The 18,466-nt window shown below is 39.2% G+C and overlaps 1 protein-coding gene and 1 long non-coding RNA gene across 6 annotated transcripts in view; one reads left to right on the top strand and one right to left on the bottom strand.

Moving 5' to 3' along the window:
- RGMA (repulsive guidance molecule BMP co-receptor a) overlaps window positions 1-9,043 on the bottom strand; it is a 53,126-nt gene extending 44,083 nt beyond the window's left edge. The window contains exon 1 of one of the 2 annotated variants that reach the window (XM_069098515.1): window positions 8,786-9,043. In XM_069098515.1, coding sequence (XP_068954616.1) covers window positions 8,786-8,799 — 14 coding nt within the window. In that variant the 5' untranslated portion in view covers window positions 8,800-9,043. Of the gene's footprint in view, window positions 1-8,616; window positions 8,759-8,785 lie in introns of those variants that run through there. The other variant, XM_069098516.1, reaches the window with a different exon arrangement.
- Window positions 7,085-18,466, top strand: part of LOC138169232 (uncharacterized) — a 30,646-nt gene continuing 19,264 nt past the window's right edge. Inside the window, exons 1-3 of one of the 4 annotated variants that reach the window (XR_011170301.1) lie at window positions 7,085-8,672; window positions 15,332-15,414; window positions 17,635-17,733. This is a non-coding gene — a long non-coding RNA (uncharacterized lncRNA). Of the gene's footprint in view, window positions 8,673-9,046; window positions 9,201-15,331; window positions 15,415-17,634; window positions 17,734-18,466 lie in introns of those variants that run through there. The other 3 variants (XR_011170299.1, XR_011170300.1, XR_011170298.1) reach the window with 3 other exon arrangements.

The raw sequence follows: 18,466 nt of genomic DNA, 5'->3' as shown, positions 1-18,466 counted from the left end.
TGACAGAGAATTTTTGTATTTGGCAGATTTCAAAGTCCCTTATCAGATGAGACAAACCTTCTCTACATCTTAAGATTCAAACTTCTATTCAAATTATGTCTGCCATTACACAGTGAGATATAGTGCAACTCTCATTAACATGTTGGTGCTATTTATAAATGTGAAGCTGCAGAAGATTTAATGAAAAATCTGAAGTCAGGCAGGTGGTATAGTGGATAGAACGCTGAGTCTGGAGTCATAAGGACTTGAATTAAAACCCAGCCTCAGACACTATCTGTGTGACTCTGGGAAAGTCATTTAACCTCAGTTTCTTCAACTATGGAATGGGGAACCATAGTAGCACCTACCCTACAGGGTTATGAGGATCAAATGATACAATATCTGTAAAGCATTGAGAATAGTGCCTGGCACATAATAAGCACTTTAATAAACGTTTTCTTCCTTCTTGTTTTCTTTTTTCATTTGCCCAAGAACTTTGTTTATCTCTTACTCCCAAACATCCTTCCCTACAAAAATGGAAACATTTTGGATGATGCAATTATTCTTTAGAATAAGTATGCTTAGGTCCTATATATTCTCCCACTTGTGCTATCTGGCATAAATTGTGGAACACTCTAGTCTAAGAAAAATCACAATTAGAAAGTGACTGCAAGGGTAAGGAAAAGGCACACAGTGGGTGTGAGTAGGTTCCAACATATTACCAATAACAGTTGACATGAGAAGAGTTGTGAAAGGCATCATCATGGCCATGTATGACAAAATAGGAGGTAAAGTGGTAATATATCAAGAATGAGCAATGAAGGATGGATAACCTAGTTATTGCATTGGTTTTTGAAATACTCAAAGAACTAAAGGGAGGCACCTAGTGCCTTAGGTACTTGTTCTATTGTGAATTTACAGAAAGATTTCAACAAGAATATGAGGAAATGGATAGATTTTCATTTGTAATAATGGAAACTGATATTGCATGTCCATTGAAGGACCGATAAAAGTTCTTGTTATTCTTTTCTTTTTAGCAATTGGGGTTAAGTAACTTGCTCAAGGTTACATGGCCAGTTATTTTTTGTGTGGGTGCCAAGTATCTGATGCCGGACCCGATCCCCAGTCTCTGTGCTCTTACTCACTGCACCACCTGGCTGCCCCAGTTCTTGTTATTCTTGAAGCTTTACTTCTAGAAAATGATTTTTAAAAAGCATGCAAGAGGAAATTTTGTATGTAAAACTATATACAGTATCTGTTGGAATCTAAACTATCTGGGGGCAGGGACTGTGTTTGATTTTCTTTGCATCCCTAGCACTTAGTATTATGACTGGAACATCTTAAGAGTTGAATAAATGCTTGTTGACTGACTGAGGTTGAATCAGGCCTAGAACACACTGCAGAGCATACTTGAGGAGATCTGTAACCACTTAAAAGTTTGGTTTTGCTATCCATAGGGGTAAGCTCAAGTAGATAAAGAATGTCTATTGTCCAGAATTCAGGGGTGGGGCACCTGTGAACTCGAGGTCACATGGCCTTGAGGTCATAGGTGCCCCACCCCTGGCCCAGATTATGACATGAATATATTTGGACAATCTATAGAGCTTGTTATGACAGGGATGGGTAGGTTGCAATCTGCAACACTTTAGGGAACTTCTAAATTGGTCAGATCACAAATCTATCTGAGTAGTTACAATTTCAGCTTATTATGATTCTAGTATACTGAGGACAAACAAAATGGATTCCTCTCCTACAAAGGCCAATTCTTTTCTGCCACCAGGTTACATGGCCATTTTCATAAGAGAAAAAAAAATTTTGTGCAATTTTGTGGTATTCCTCTTTCTCATTTTTAATTTCCAGGTTGGTAGACACTTTTCTATCTTGATATTTTGGTATGACAGAACTGGAAATTGAGTATATACTAAAAGAAGCATTCACTTATTTCACTAGAAATTTGTATGTACTTGCTTCCTTGCTCAAAATATGCATGCCAAAAAAAAAAAAGAGAGAGAGAAAAGTCTAAAGGTTTCGTTGGTGAAAGGAAGCTGAAACCTGATCTTTCTTGGTCCTATAACCTTGAGATTCATAGTATCATAGGATTTAGAGCTAGCAGAATCCTTAGAGATCACCTACTCCAACCCCCTCATTTTACAGACAATGAAACTGAGGATGGGTGGTGGTGTAAAGAGATTTGTCCAAGGTCCTCTGACTAGCAGAACCTGTTTTTGAACTTGTATCCTCTGATCCCTAGATGTTCATATTCTTGCCACTAGAAAGAGCAAAGAAGCTATGAAATTATGCTTCCTTATTGAAAGATATCTATTGAAATTTGGAATAATCATATTAATTTATTTCGATAATAAGAACTTAATGTGTATTGAATTGAATATTTTCTTGTAGCATATTTTGATAATCTATACAAACTGTCATTGGTTTCACTAATTCCATAGGATAAGGTTATGGATTTCCAGTGGTTAAATCACCTCTTTAATGTTAACAATACACTGAGAGATTTTCTGGGCCACAAAGGCACTTCTAGTTTACAGTGAGTAGGTGTCATCACTAAATCTGTGCTTTTTTTCTATTTTTTTTCCTCCCTCAGCAATATGACATCAACTTTTAACATACAGATGCATTCCCACACTATAAGTTATTTTGAAGGGGAGAGAACATAAATAATTTTCAAGTACTGTTGAATGAAGTATGCATTTCCAAATGTTATTAGAATGTACAAACACAGGGTTGAATATAAGATGGTTCTTGCAAGAGCAATTTATTCCTCTGGATTGCTATCAATAACTAAAAATGCATGCTTGCAGGAAGTCTTAAAATTACCAGGGCCATCATTCCATTTGCCATGTAGACATTCTTTGAACAAACCTCTTTTGGACTTGGAATATGAACAGGTCATGGAATTTGTACAAGGAAGAATCAATGAAGCAATGTGTCTTTCAGTGGTTATAGGCGGATAGATAAATGTGTATGGGGAAAAGAATCATTAACTTTATGATAACAGCAGAACCAGTTTTTTTTAAACAGAAGCAATGAAAAAGATATACATACTGTAGAGTAGAATATATTGTTTTAGAGAAGACAGTAATGACAATCGAAAAAAAAATAAAAGTACCACGGAAAACCATAATGAATCACCTATTATTATAATAGGATATACATCCTATTGTATATCCTAGGGACTAGCCTTGCTTTTTAATGACATCATCAGGTTGGACTGCCTTGGGAACTGGTAGGTGCTCCTTCACTCGAGTTCTTCAGCCAAAGGAAGGATAACCACTTGTAGCAGATATTGAAGTAAGTATTACTGTCCAAATAGTGGTTTACTTACTAGGGGTATGCAGGAGCCCTTTCTACCCAGCTCACAGAGCCCATTGTTAAATTTTCATGATGAGTATTTACACCTCAGAAAGTAGCAATGAACAAATCAGGGCTTGAAAGTTGCTGTTTTATTGATTTTATATACGTATATGTGTGTCTATGTTTATCTATCTATCTGTCCATCTAGAGAGGCAAAGAGGAGTTCCGAATTGTTAAACATTTTCCAGCACATACATGTAAGGCTCTTATAAACATTGTTTGAGCTCAGCCAAAATACAGTAGAAAGCTCAGGGAACGAAGCCATCACCAGAGTGGAGGTCTGGTGACTGTGGATGATTACTACTACTACTACCACTAGCACTACTACTACCACTACTACTACTACTACTACCACTACTACTACTACCACCACTACTACCACCACTACTACCACCACCACCACTGCTGCTATTCCTCTTCCTTCTCCTCCTAGTAATAACAACTGACATTTATATAGTCCTTTAAAGTGTGCAAAGTTCTTTACATCTATTATCACATTATCTCCATGTATTTTGAGGTCTCTTGAAATCCTAAGATTCAGTGATTACATGCACACCTTCTAAGAAAACTACAGCTGGGCAAAATACTTGATGAAGCAAGTTAAAGCTACTCCCTAAAATTGGTAGGTCTGTCTTCAAAAAGTTAAGAATACAAAGAATACAATGGTGCCATAAACTCTGCTGGGATAAACTAGAAATGTCTTTTGAGAGTCTGCTAAAAAAAAAAAAAGCTTCAGGAAAGAACAGCATCTATGGAAGGATAAAGAATACAATATCTGATGAGGACATAGTATGGATTCATTAACAAAACTACCTGAAAATTCTAAAGCCAGTTCCTGAATCATAGCGTATGTATCACAGCTAGAAGAGACCATAGATAATAGGTTTAACTATTTTTGAGTTAAGGAAATTGATGAGAGGTTGCTTATCATAGTATGTAAAAAAAGGACTGCCTAGAAAAGCAATCAAAGGATGCTTGATTTTAATTTTAGCTTTAGCACCAATTATGTCTGTGACCAAGTGCTTAGTAGAGTGCTTGGCACATAGTAAGTACTTAATAAATGATTGGTGACTGACTTGAACAAGCCAATTAAAGTAATTGGGCCTCAGTTTATTTATTTAAAATAAGAGGTCAACTAGATTATCTCTAAGGTCCATCTCACTCTAAAGTTCCATGATTCTAAGTGATTTGCATAAGATCACTCAGTTGGGTGATAGATAGTTCAGCTGGACCTAAAACCCAGCTCTTTAACTCATACTCCCATTGTAAGATTACACTTTTTTTTCAGATATTCCTTACCAAATGATTCAAGTAGTTAAAATCATTTTTTAAAACAAAAACTATTTACAATTATAGAAAAAGGAAAAGTAAGGTTTTTATTTAAAAAACACAATTGTAATTGCACAACTTATTAGCCAATTTTTACTACTGCATTTTATTACATGTCAAAACAAATGGAGACATTTGGGGCTTAATGTTGGTGAGCCACTTTCAAATGCTGGACACTGGAGAGTACTTATAGGCATTTAGTTCAAGGATACAGTCAGTCAGGGTTTAAGCCAATTACATCCCTCCTGCCATGGAGTGACAGGGTCTTTTCATCCTATTTCTACTTATGTTTCTCTCCTGATTCAAATTTTTCTATTTGTTCCTACTTGTGATAGAAGTTAGTTTATGTCTAGTAACAATAAATTAACTTGAACTAGCTGTTGTATGGATTAGATAGTATTTTGTACAATGCCTGGCATAGAGTGGGCACTTAATAAATGATGGTATGGGCATATAAATTTACTTCAATATGGGGAAATCTTTAATTTTCAGATAAAAGTTGCATCAGAAGGAGCAGAAACAGGTGACAATGATAGCTCAGAAAATAAGAGTGATTGTATTAATTTCCATATGACAAATCAATCACTTTGAGTTTTATTTTCCTCCTTTCTACCTCAGCTCTTTTTCTAAAAAGGATTCATTTCTGTATCTGCTTGTCATTATGGAAAATACTAAGTCCAATACCCATAACAACTTCCTTTGCTTTTCCATAATGTTTATGGCTTCTGTTCTCAAGGATTTGCCTACTTACAAGGTGGCAAAAACTAAACTAGATTCAATCAAACAAATGTTGACTAAGCACTGACTTTGTACTAAGGCTGTAGGGATTGTTTTTAATCAAATGGAAAGGTGATTATTTTAACTTGCAACTTGCAGCTCCATTTGTCACAAAATAAAACACTTAACAGTAAAAAAATTATAATTATCTGTATAATGATGCTTTTAAGTTTAATAAACTCAAAATTTAGTAGTCAAACTAAGTTATACACAATCCGGATTATTTTTTATGCTCCTAAACTAGCAAAATAGCTTTAGATTTGTAATGACAGCTTAAAAAATATCATGCATACTTCATTTTTCCTAATATTCCTTTTATAGCCTCATAAAATCCAGAATTCTTGTATCATGAGGATTATATCTATGTCTTCTCACATCTGTTTTTTTTTTTAATGGATTCTACTATACTAATTTAGTGAGTTTTCCCTTCAGAGGAAAAGTCTGGGATAAATGACTACCTAGCCCTTTAAAAGTTATATAAGTTTGTAGTGGAGTTATAGATGTACCTGCCATCTTATCTGTATATATAGTCTTGGGGCAGCACAGTTCTTCTTGAACCTAGTGGAAAATGTCCCACTCACTGTTCTTTTTGGCACTTTGTTGCTATAGGGTGGAACGGTGAGACTGATCCCTTCAAACTGTCAAAAGAAAGAGAAAGGTGGATCTGATCTGAACAACTTAATGTGCAAAGTCAGGTATGAGAGCTCTAAGTCCTTCTTCAGTTACAATTCCATTTAGGGAAGATAGAACAACACTTTTCTATCTGTTATTCCCATCTGGGATATTTCTTAAATGTCAAGTTCTATTACAATTGACTTCAAAGACAGTAAACCCTTCAGAATTTCAGTGAAGTGATAAAAAAAACCCCACAATTTTTTGTGCGTATTTTATATTGTTTTATTATTTTTGAATATTTTAATTTATTTTTTTCTGTTCTACCCTGTTAAATTGTGTCTTGAGAGTAGGGCTCATTTTTAATATTTCTTATATTGCATACTTGATATGATCCAATTGACCTGCCTGCCTTTTATAGTATAAGCAAGAGAAACACTTAATTGTGGATCAGATTGGGAAAGAGTGTTAGGTTCTGTCCATGATTCTGATTCTGACATGCCTTTCTAAATAGGAGAGAGTCCAACTCATTGTTAATACCATCTTCTTCAAAAGAGGGCATTAAAATGTAATTACAGGAGAATGTTCAATCCGGTCCAAATATCGTATCTACCCAACCAGAGACTTTGTTCTCCTTTTCATCCTGCAAAATATTTGAGTTTGTATTCCTCTGACAAATTCCTTAGCAGCAACCGCCCCCCCCCCCACCTTAACCAAGTATGGCAGTTAAATTTTGCTCATTATTAAGCATGCAACCAATAGGAGAAAAAGCTGAAAAAAGGTAGAAAACTACAATTATTATATTGCAAAGGTATTTACTTTGTTATTTTAAAGAGATTGTTTTCTTCATAAAATGGCAAGAACTCCTATTGTTTTCCCTTATCTACCCCTTAAGTCTTCCTACAAGTTTCTTAAGTAGATGATGAAGTAATTGATGAAGATGAATAGATGAAAAAAGATGATGAATAGATAAAGAATTCCAAATGTAACCTGTTTCAAACTGAAAATGAAAATTGCTCTGTTATATATTAAAAGTGGAAAGCATTAGGTTCAGATTCTATAAGCCCCCTAGCAGATTGGCATGAAGATAGTTGCTTTTTATGATGGCCATAATTAATTTTCCCCCTCAGAATCCTAAAGCCAAATGATAGGGCACAAAGGACTACTACTGTAAACCCACAGTCTGTGTCCCTAAGTATTGGACTGTTAAAGTACAATATCGTTTCATATTCCTTTGTGATTCTTGGCTAGAAGATGTCATCTTGGCAGAATATAGGATATTTACTCAAATGAATTAGACTTTTTGAGAAAATATCAAAATTGAAACCCACTATTTCTGGACCAGGCTATTAGTTTTCATTCGAACATAGTGTCTATTCTCTGTAGTGCCTACTTTGAGAGAGGACATGGAGGTGTCAGACATATTATTAAAAGGAATTTATGGCTCATTATTTCCACTAGATGGAGCTGTTTTCCCTAATCCTTTTTCGAAATATTCAATTTATAAAATAAATGCAATCCAATGCCACCTTAAATCACACGACATAATAGCAGCTCACAAGCTCCCATTAAAACCTCAATTTGGGGAAAATTGATTCTACCTCTTAGCAAATGCAATGCAATTATTCCAACACGCTACAATCAAGGATCATATCAAAGCATCTCCCAACTTTTGCCCAGTACCCTAAGTACACCTGTTCCTCCCAACCCCCACCCTCTCCACTAACAGCGCTAACCTGGGAATTAGCAAATGAGACGTTTGAGATGCACTGCCCCGCGATACTCAGCAGCAGAAGCCTTGACAGACATGATCCCATAAGGCCATAGAACTTGTTACAGTTTTGCGACAGCAAAGATTCTAGCTGATACCTTCGCAAGCGACCAAAGTCCCACCTCCCCAGCCAGGACAGGATGGAAACCCTAGAAGAGGGTTCCCAGATGAAACTACTGACAGCATTCTGGACAGAATTCACCCAACACCGACCACCAACCACCACCCCACCGCCCCACCGCCCCCCTGCCACCTCTCGGGTATTTTTGTAGCAAAATGAATGGGCTTAATGCAAGCAAGATTGAAAGTTTGGGGCCAGCAACGGACCAGCCAATTGGGTTTTCCCGCGGGAGAGTCAGGCTCGAGGAGGTTTTCAAGGAGCAGACTGTTGCAAACTCGAGGTGTGCGGAAGCAGCCCCCAATGCAAAACCGGTAGTGTACGAGACAACAAAACCAAGACACATGCCCATATGAACACACATGCACACACATCATGGAGCATAAGTGGAGAGAAGAACCAGCCCACCAATATAAGCACAAGAGCTATACCCAGGGTCTATTCCAATCGTGACCGACTGCTAAAGGGGAATTCTTTTTGGGGGGTAGAGAGAACTCTGCCCCACAAAAACTTTAATGACAAGAACTAAAAAGCTAACTAGAGCAATCAAACAAATCAAGGAAAATTAAAAAAACCAAACCCCAAACCGAAGTGCATGGGGTGCCTGGGCTGCGGGCGGGAGAGGCTGTGATAAGAACCCTAGAGTGGAATACACTACCGTAGGGGATGTCAGCAAACTGGGAGAGAGGTGAAGACGACTCCTATCTCTCCAAGGTGACTTGGTTCTGGGAGGGTCGGGACAGAGTGAGGAAGGAGTTCCCTCCTCCCCTGTGCACCCCACTCTCTTCCTGCCTCACCCTCTACAATTCCCGACTCTGCACTCTTACCTTAACGGCTGCATGGGCCCCTCCGGCCCACGGGGGGTGGTGGTGAGGAGAGGGTGAAAGGGAACCGATCCTTTGACCCGAAGGGATTGAGGGAGGGTCGGCCGCCTCGGGGCGTAGTCCCCTCCACTCCTCCTCTCCCCACTAAATTCTCTGCGGCTGGGCTGGGAGCTCGACCCCTCCCTCCCTCCCCGACCCCCAGCCCAACCGCCCCCCGGTTCAGCTGCAGTTCGGGGAGTCCTGCATCCTTTTCAGCTGCATGTCTACGAGAGACTGGAGGAGGCAGGGGCGGGGTGTGAAAAGAAAGTGATTTTCCCCCCAGAACTGATCAGCCCAGTATGCAAGAGATAACTAGATAGACTGCAAGGCAGGGCGAGCCCCCTCCCTCCACTAACCCTCCACGTGCTGGTGTGAGAAGGTTCGTTAACATGCAAAAGGGGGAAGGGGTGGGGTGGGGGCGGGAGTATAAGGAGAAGCTGCCCAGCTCTGGTCTACTGGGAGAGGAGAGGAAGTAAAAGGGGGTGTCAGTGGGTGTAAATCACCCCCACCCCATCGAAACAGGGACCTTAAGGGAGGAAGGGACACCTTAAGAAAAAGTAGGAAGGGGAGGTGAAGGGAGAGGGAAAGAGTGAAAGAAAATGGGGGAAGGGTCTCAAAGCCCCCGGAACAACCGGGCGCACTGGTTAGATCTGGGTGAGCACGGGAAGCGAAGACTCACGCTCTGCCTCTGCTCGGTCCGGCTCAAAAGAGAGGCTCCCTACAAGTTTTTGACTCTCCCATGGAAATATCAACGATTCTCACCCAGTTTTCCACCCTCGGCCCAAGTATAGTGAAGTTGCTGTACTTCTCTCTTTAAAGCCCAAGGTGCTTTTCCACCGAAAATTTTAAGGTCCGAGGATCTTTAACCGGACCGAATTAGAGACAATGTTGTTGCTTCGGTGTTACTTCAGTACAGGGCAGGAGAGCCTTTTGTCTTTTTTGAAAACAGATTTATTCAGTGTACGGTATGTGTCTACTCTGTGTAGACAATGCTGAGAATGACTGACACTTCTGTGGTGGGGAGAAGGCAAGAAGACAGCGTCAGAAACGAACTACAGCCTGAGAAAAGAAAAGGGTATTTTTATCCTCATTTCCTTTATTTAGGGAAGTGAGAATAGAAGCATGCCAGCCAGTCACTGACTGTGTCCTCAGAGGACAAGAGAATTCGATGCAGCTAATGAAAAAGTTCAGTTAACCCTGTGAATGGCCCCTCTTATTCAGTTTCACGGGCTTGTTCAGTTGCTATACAAATAGTAAAACCTAAGGACCACCCAATCGATACTTGCAGATTTGAAAAAAAAAAAGTGTATCAATTTCAAACCTGAAAGTCAGACTTGTGGTTGAGTCTTCTTGTTGTTGGTACAGACCTGTGATTTCATCAATGTAGGAGAACTTCCAGTATGGGAACTCCTTCCACCAAAGCAGCAGCAACTACTACTACCACCACCACCGCTACTAAAACCACTAGCATTTAAATAGGTCTTCAAAATAATCCCATTTTATGGATGAATAAACTGAAGTATGGAGAGGTTAAGTGATTTGTTTGCTCAGGGTAACACAGTTTGTAAGTGTCAGATATAAGATTTGAACTCGGGTCTATCCTGATTCAAAGTGCAGTACTCTTAGCCACTGTGCCACAAGGACAGAGAAAATTCATTCATAATTTATATTCTTAGAGAATTGCTTCCGAAGTTGAGAGTTAAATGATATGCCCAATGTCTTGTCAGTAGGTCTTCCTGATTCCAAGTCTAACTCTCTATCCTCTAATCCAGATTGTTTCTCTGAATTAACATATGACATGTATTTACTTCTGTTCATTTTGAACATGAGCATTTTGAGCTTTCTCTTCATGGAAAATTAATTTTAATAGGAAGCTATATATGTATATAAAACATAAAATATATAATGTTTTAAAATAGTTTAAAATATATAAATTGAAGTGTAATTATATTTATAGTTTGATAAATGTAATTTTAACTCAAAATTATGGGTTCCTCTTGGATGTTCGCCTTATTAGTAATTTATTTAAGATAGCTGCCCTGGTGAAATTAGAAACACTGGAGTCCAAAGACCTTAGTTTGAGTTGTGTAATTTGTGTTAAGTGTCAGAGGCATAGCAACAAACTATTTTCTGAATTGTAAATACATGACAGCTTGTTCAATCTTCTTCCTTTTTGACAAAATCTCCCCAGAGAACTTCAGTTTATATGTGGAAGCCATCACAGTGTAAAATAAAACCACTGAAAAATTCCTAATAGGACCTTCACCTGTGTTGTTTTATAATTTAAGGGGGAGAGGATGGTGGTCAGCAGAGAGTCCTGAAGCCTTTGAGGTAGACAGACCATAAATGTACACAATCACCTTACCACAAAAACACCCAGCAGGCATTCACCAGAGTTAACCTTTGCTATATAATCTTTGCAAAGTGTTCTTTTGGCTTGCTTTTTGCTTTCCATTGTTTTATTTTTAGTAAGACAAAAATTCTAATGTCACTCAGAAACAACTTCATTAGGTTTGCATTATATGTTTGGAATACATACATAGAGAGGGTTTGGAACTCTGATTTGATCTGCTAGGGAGCTCTCATGTAAGGAAAATCCTTTCCCCATTGCAGATCGTCTGTAACTTACAGTTTGGTAGAGTTGGTTGGACATACAGAAATTAAATTGTCCAGGCAATATGTTTCAGAGCCACACTTTTAGGAGGAAGTTAATAAGTGGTTAGGTATTAATAGCTGACAGTAAGACAGAGAATAAGGTATAAAAATGTCATAGGATCATATAGGACCATAGATTTAGAGTTTGGAAAGGACCTCAGAGACCACCTAGTTTAACACCTTCATTATACCTGTGCGACCCTGGGTAAGTCACTTAACTTCTCTAGACCCCAGTTTCTTAATCTATAAAATGAGAGTTGGATTGGATTGAACAATTTATACTTGTCAATATGTAGCATGTTTTCTACTCTGTTCTTAAATGCCTATGAATTACTGGGTGAAAAGAGGGGTATTTAACCAGGGAGGTTAAGTTGCTTGTCCAAAGTCACTCCGTAAAGGAATGAATTAATGTGTTTGCTACCCATATTCCTGAATTCTTTAAGCATATTAACAAGCTAAACTTGATTCAACTGAACCAATTAAGAAATGACTTCACTAGTGGGTTGGTTGGTAGTCATCAGGCCTGGCTTGGACTTCATCAAAAGGTTGACTTAGGTTTTAGTGGCACATGCAAGAGGGGACCACTTTTCCTCATTTCCACAAGTTCCCTATCTCTATACTCCAGGTTCCACTGGATCAGACCTGAGGAGCTAGGGTGCAGTTTCTGTCCTCAGATGCAGATACACTGAGAACATACCTTTCTGGAGTGGGGGGGGGGGGGAAGTAGTTGAGTTGACATGATTGTTCCTCCGGCATTGCATCTGATCATAGCCCTCTGAAGGAGTCTCATCAGCTTCTGGCCTGGGCCCGAGGGCTGCTTTTCTTTCTGGGAGTTAGACAGAAACTTCAAATAGGCATTCTGAGGGCTTCTAATACCGACCAACTGGCTTTCAAACATCCACAACCATCTGAGCATGTGACTTCTGGAATTACATCTTCAAGCATACCCAACAGGTCAGGAAAAGGCCCCTGAGGCTCTCTAAAGATCTGGTGCTTTTCCATTCATTAGTGCCTCATTTTGCTTTGATCTTTGCTAGTTAGGTAGCAACTCCCATGCCCCTTGTACAGTGCTGCTTGAATGAAGACCCCTCCCATAGACTGAAACGATATTGGTTTTTACCAATACTGGAGAATACTGTGCTCCACCTTCACTCCCACCAGGCCTTGTATACCATCCTCAGCCCATTGTGCCTTAACCAAGGGGATTTTAAACCTGCTCACAATTTCTTGTCATCGATGGGAAGTTTATTAGCTAATTTGCGGGGGATCTAGGAATGTCCCAGTACCAGGAAGTTCACAAAGTACAGTAAATTTCTTGCATGTTTTGCCAGTTACTTTATATCTCCCCTAGCCCTAAGAGGCCCTGGCATGATGAAACATTTTTTTAATATTTGTATCGCCACGGTCTGGGGGATACCAAATGAGGGCCTAGTTCCACCACTGAGCAACATTTCTCCTATATGTCAGTAACCTTGGCACCTATTCACCCTAGCACACAAAGCAAACGTGGTTCAATACAGTTATACAAGAGTCATATTCACTGGGATTATATAGGATCATAGAGATTAATTACCTCGTTCAGCTCCATTTTACATATTAGAAAATTAGATTGAGTGATTAAGTGACTTGCCTAGGATCACACAGCTAATAAATATCCAAGATGAGATTTGAGTATAGGTGTTGGTGCCTCTTCATACTTCCCTTGATCCACTGGTGCCACCAAGTCTGTGTTTAGCAAGACTTCTATGAAATGCCTCTAAAACAAGCCACTTAGACCCAAACATTTTTTAAAAATCACTCTAGACTACTAGAATGAAAACTGGTGCTGGAGTCAGAACCTGGACTGACATCCCATCTCTGATATTACCTGTGTTACCCTGGCTAAGTCACTTAACTTTTCTATAAAATGAGGGTTGGATTTGGATTGGACAATTTGTATTTGTCACCATGTAGCATATTTTCTGATCCATTATGAAATGGCAGAATTACTGGGTAAAAAGTGTGGTATTGGGGCAACTAGGTGGCACAGTGAACAGAGTTATGACCCTGCTAACAATGACACAACCTAGGCAAACTATAGCATAAAACCAATAAAAATAATTTAATTGGAACAGAAGAAAAAATGAAACAAACATTAGAAATATTCTCAGGGTCTATTCCTTGCCTCCTTTCTCCTCCCCAGAAAGGAAAGCTCCCCTATATCTAGGTTCCTGTCTGCAAACTGGAAGAAATCATATAATACTTTGGTGGTTTTGCTAGCTAACCTCCTTTTCCCCCTGGCACCTTGCATATCCTGGGAGTGCTAAGCTGTGGTTTTAGTTAGCTCTATGAATTGGGAGCCCTTACCTTCCTTCCTGTATGGCCTCTCATTTCTTTTCTACCCCATCTGTACAATTAGAAAATATTCTGTGGCCAGCATCGCTGTATCCTTGAGGGAAATCCAAGTTTCATCTCCTTGCCATCAGCCTCAAGTTAGATGGAATGGTGGATAGAACACTGACTTGAAGTGAAATCTGGCCTTAGACATGTGTGACCCTGGGCAAATAATTTACCCTTGGCCTCAGTTTGCCTATCTTTAAAAGGGTATATATAGTATCTACCTCCTAGGGTTGTTGTGAGGGTAAAATGGGATATATGTAAAGTACATTGTAAATCTAAAATCTATAAATATTAACTATTATTTTTAGCTATTACATCTCATGGGAAATTTAATACCTGATGTGCCAACTGCATACTTTTTCTATGGCATACTAGAGAGGTCCTACTCATCTGATTCTTGTTAACTACAGAAAAATGAATGCCTAATACAGAATAAAATCAGTAACATTTGTTTCTAACATGTCAGAAGTTGCCAAAGTTACACTGAAAAAAAAGTGATCTAGTATTTTTGAGTGAAGATGGACTAGATTTATGTTGACTAATCATTCTTGCCAAGGTCCTATTTTTTTGTTGGGTGAGGAGTGGGTGGTGGTGGAGTTCTGTTCCATTTGTATTCCACAACTAATGTGTCTTAAAAATAATAACTGACTCCTAAGGGAGGAAGAAAATAAATACTCACTGTGTCTATTATGTGCCAAATACTATGCTAAGTGCTTTAGCTATTATTCCCCCATTTTACAGTTGAGGAAACTGAGGCAGACTGAGGTTAAATGATTTGTCCAAGGTCATGCAGCAAATAAGTATCTGAGATTGGATTTGAATTCAGGTATTTCTGATTCTCAGTATAGCTGCTCTATTCACTTTGGCACCTAGAAATTCATCATATCCAGCACCAAGTAAGCCTGTGTTATAATGCTAGGAAAGAAGATTGACAATTTGTTGTCCCATGGTCTATGCATAATCACCTTATTTCCACATCTGTGGTGCTTGCTTCATTAGGGTGCCAGCTTAGAAAATGGATTCATCACGAAATATTGATTAGAGATTATAACCTAATTCCTTACTCTAAAAATAGGACATAGAGTATATTTACTGGGGGAAAGGGTGTGCTAATCCCAGATATAATAATAACAATAAAAATAGTAAATACTTGTAGTGTTTTAAAGTTTAAAATGTACTATATATACGGTTTCTCCTTTGAGCCTCATGTAAACCTTTGGAGGCAGGCACTGTAGGTTTCATTAAACCTATTTTAAAGCTGAAGAAATTGAGGTTTAGAAAGGTTAGGGGAGTCACCCATTGCCCCATAGCTTGTGAATGTCTGAGGTAGGATCTGAATATAGGTCTCTCTGACTCCAAATCCAGCACAGTCTGTCCATTACAGCCACACCGTCTCTGACTCTAGCCTAGTTCCTAGGGAATATCACTAAAAGAAAAATCACAGTATTTAAAAAAAATTCTTCCTTATTTATCCAGGTACAATTGAACTAAAATGGATGATGTCCTAGAACCTGAGGGATATGTGGAGAAGAGGAGAGGAACAGTCTCATCTTATAAAGGTAGGATTAGACAGATTTTGGCAAACACAGGAACCCCAGGTTTTTTCTTTCTTTTTTTTTTTAGTACCAGTTGAAAAATGGTATCATCTCCCCTCTACTTTACTTCACTAAATTACAGCTTAGAAACCTGGATAAGGGAGGGTGGGGCTCTCAAATTCTGGGCCAGGACCATCCCTCCAATTCACTAAAGTATGGTCTGAATATATATCCCTAGACAAAAACAAACAAATAAGGCAAGAAAATATTGTTAATTCCTTTTCATTAATTATTTTTTCTTTAGCCTTATATCCCCCAAACTAGAGTTTTATTAAATAATATAAAGTATAAATCAAAACAGAGATCCTTCAACTGGTAGAATAAAATGTATGACATTTAAAATGTTTAGCTAATGAATTAATGATTCCCTTCCTCATGGATGTTTCTACAATTCAATAAACACTTATTAGTTCTTATCATGTGCAAAGTGTTGTGTTAGGTGTTGAAGAAACACAGATAGGTGTGATGTGCCCTGCTTCCAAGTAGCATAAATCAAATCAAATCAAATAGCTGGAGGGAGTGGGATATAAGTACCTAAGGAACAATGAGAAACATAAGTGTACAGGATAGGTCCAGGTAAAGGGCTATGAGAAATCTGAAGAAAGAGCAATCACTTTCATCTGGGAGAGGGCCAAGGGTGTGGTGGGGTGTCAGGGAAAGTGTTGAGGAAATAAATTTGAGTCAGGCCTCGACAGAATAAAGGGATATCATCAGATGGAGAGAGGCCAACATCCATTCAAAGCTTTAGGGATGCTGTGAACACAAATGAGAGAGACCAAGCTAAAAAACAAAACAAAACAGGGGAGAGCCTCTCTGGAGCTGTGCAAAGGGGTTTAGTATGAGATACGGCCAGACAGGTAGGCTGGAATGATTAATGGAGGGCCTTGAATGCCAATGTGAAGTTTATACTTTATTTAGTAGGTAATAAAGGGCCACTAGTATTTTTTTTTTAGTAGAGAAGTGACATAATCATAATATTGTATTAGGAAGATCATTTAGATAGCAGTGTGGAGGATGGATTGGAGAATAACATTAGGACCAACATGAAGATGGAAATGGGAGGGACTTTGGAAATTTTGTCCAATTCTCTCGTTTTACAGATAAGGAAAGCAGACTTCAGAGAGGTGAAGTGATTTGCCCAAGATCACACAGGCAGTAAAAAGTAGAGCCAGGTTTTGAACCCAGGGGCTTTCACTCCCAAGTCTTGTCCTTCTGCTTTGTCACACTGCCTCAACTGCTAGAAGATGGGTTTGAGGCAGGTAGAGCAATTAGCAGGCTTTTAGAATGGTTGAGGTGAGAATAAATGAGAGTCTGGGCTGGGCTTCCTGCAGGAGGAATGATTGGGAGGGGATGATGGAGGTGGGAATGAGGGAGTGGGCAATAAATTGGGTGTGTAGAGTGAGAGAGAGGAAGGGCAAAGAGAACTCCAAAATCAGCAGAGGTAGTGGTGGGGTCATGAACAGAAAGAGAGATGGAAGGGGAAGTTAGGTCTAGGGGAGAAAATGCTGAATGCAGTTTGAGAAATGTTGATTTTGACATTCCAGTGAGACATCGAGGTGAAACTATCAGCCCTTCATTAGGGAGTTGGGAATGCAGGACTGGAAGTTTAGGGAGAAGTTGGAAATAGAGATATAAGTATAGATAATTGATGAATGCAACAAAGGAGAGCATATATATATATATACATGTATTTGTATATATGTATATATGCATGTATATACACATACACATGAGGGCCTAGAACAGAACTTTGGGGTACATTCATGATTAAGGTGTCAGAAGGGGATGGGAAGAGAGAAAAGGAGACAGAGAAGGAGCAGTCTAGGAAGCCAGAAGAGAATGAGTCTAGTGTCATGGAAGCCAAGGGAGGAGAAGACATAAGGAGGAAGGGTGTTTCATGGAGTCAAATGCCAAATAGGTGAATGAGGGTGGGGACAGAAGTGAGCACAGTAAAGGTTAGAGGGCAGAGGATAAGAAAAACAAAGCATGGTTGGGGCAGAAAGAAATGTCAAGCTTTCTCTGTGAGGCATTGAATCATACAGACTGTTGGCTGCTCTAAGCTGTGAGAATACTTTGAGGATTTGAACAACCACAGATGCAGGAGAACAGATGGGATGTGGTAAGAGTACAGATCCACAGGCCCCCACAACATCACCCACAGGAACCCTCTCCTTTACAATTTAGAAACCTTTGGGGCTAGCTGGCACCGAACACTGCCTAATTGTGACTGGGAGAGAAATTGAACTGTGCATGGAGCTCTGCTCTCATAAAGTGATCCACAAGGTAGGACCATATCCAGATATTCCTGACTGTGTGTTGAAATTATATTCCTCTGCTATTATACCTCCCTAACACTTAACCTAATAACTCCTTTGACCCTGTGGAGCTAAACTGTGGCACTGTCCATGCAAACTCCTTGCCTCTGGACCTGGCAGGTCTAAGTAGCAATCTTCTTCTAATACAACCTAATATTAACTAATATAATCATTAATTGTTCCTCTGGAGCTTTTTGCTTAACACTAGCCTGCACTAAAAGCCCTAGGATAGTTTTGGACATCTCTGAATTCATCGTAGGTGTCAGATTAGAGCAAGAAGGGGACGTGGAGGCATCTGCTTTAGGTCACAGATGTCCCGGGGTCCTCTCTGGATTTGAGACAGAAGGTCCTGGGCTCTGGAACCCTTGATGGGGCTACCTTTTCACCCTCACTGAGAGATCCATATGGTATATGCTGGTAGATGTTTAATTAATGGCTGTCTTACAAAAAAAGCACTTTCACAAAAAAAAAAAACCCACTTTCAGGTTTACTCTGTATTAGTAATATTTTCTTGATCGTTTTCTTAAATCTAGATAATCAACAGAACAATACATCAAGCCCAGTTTTTAGTGTTGGTCTATTTCTGAGATATGAATATTCACACTGAAAATTAGAAGCTGGCTTCAGAAAACACGTGGCTTGAACATCTCAGGGTTCCCCAAGATGATAATGACACCATTGTCAGGGACCCAGCTGCTCAT

This window comes from Petaurus breviceps, unplaced genomic scaffold, assembly GCF_028583685.1.
Source record: "Petaurus breviceps papuanus isolate PSGF00001 unplaced genomic scaffold, PetGlider_PUasm1.0 37, whole genome shotgun sequence".
Lineage (NCBI taxonomy): Eukaryota > Metazoa > Chordata > Mammalia > Diprotodontia > Petauridae > Petaurus > Petaurus breviceps.
Note: the sequence above shows the minus strand (reverse complement) of the source record. Positions and strands in the feature narration are given on the sequence as shown.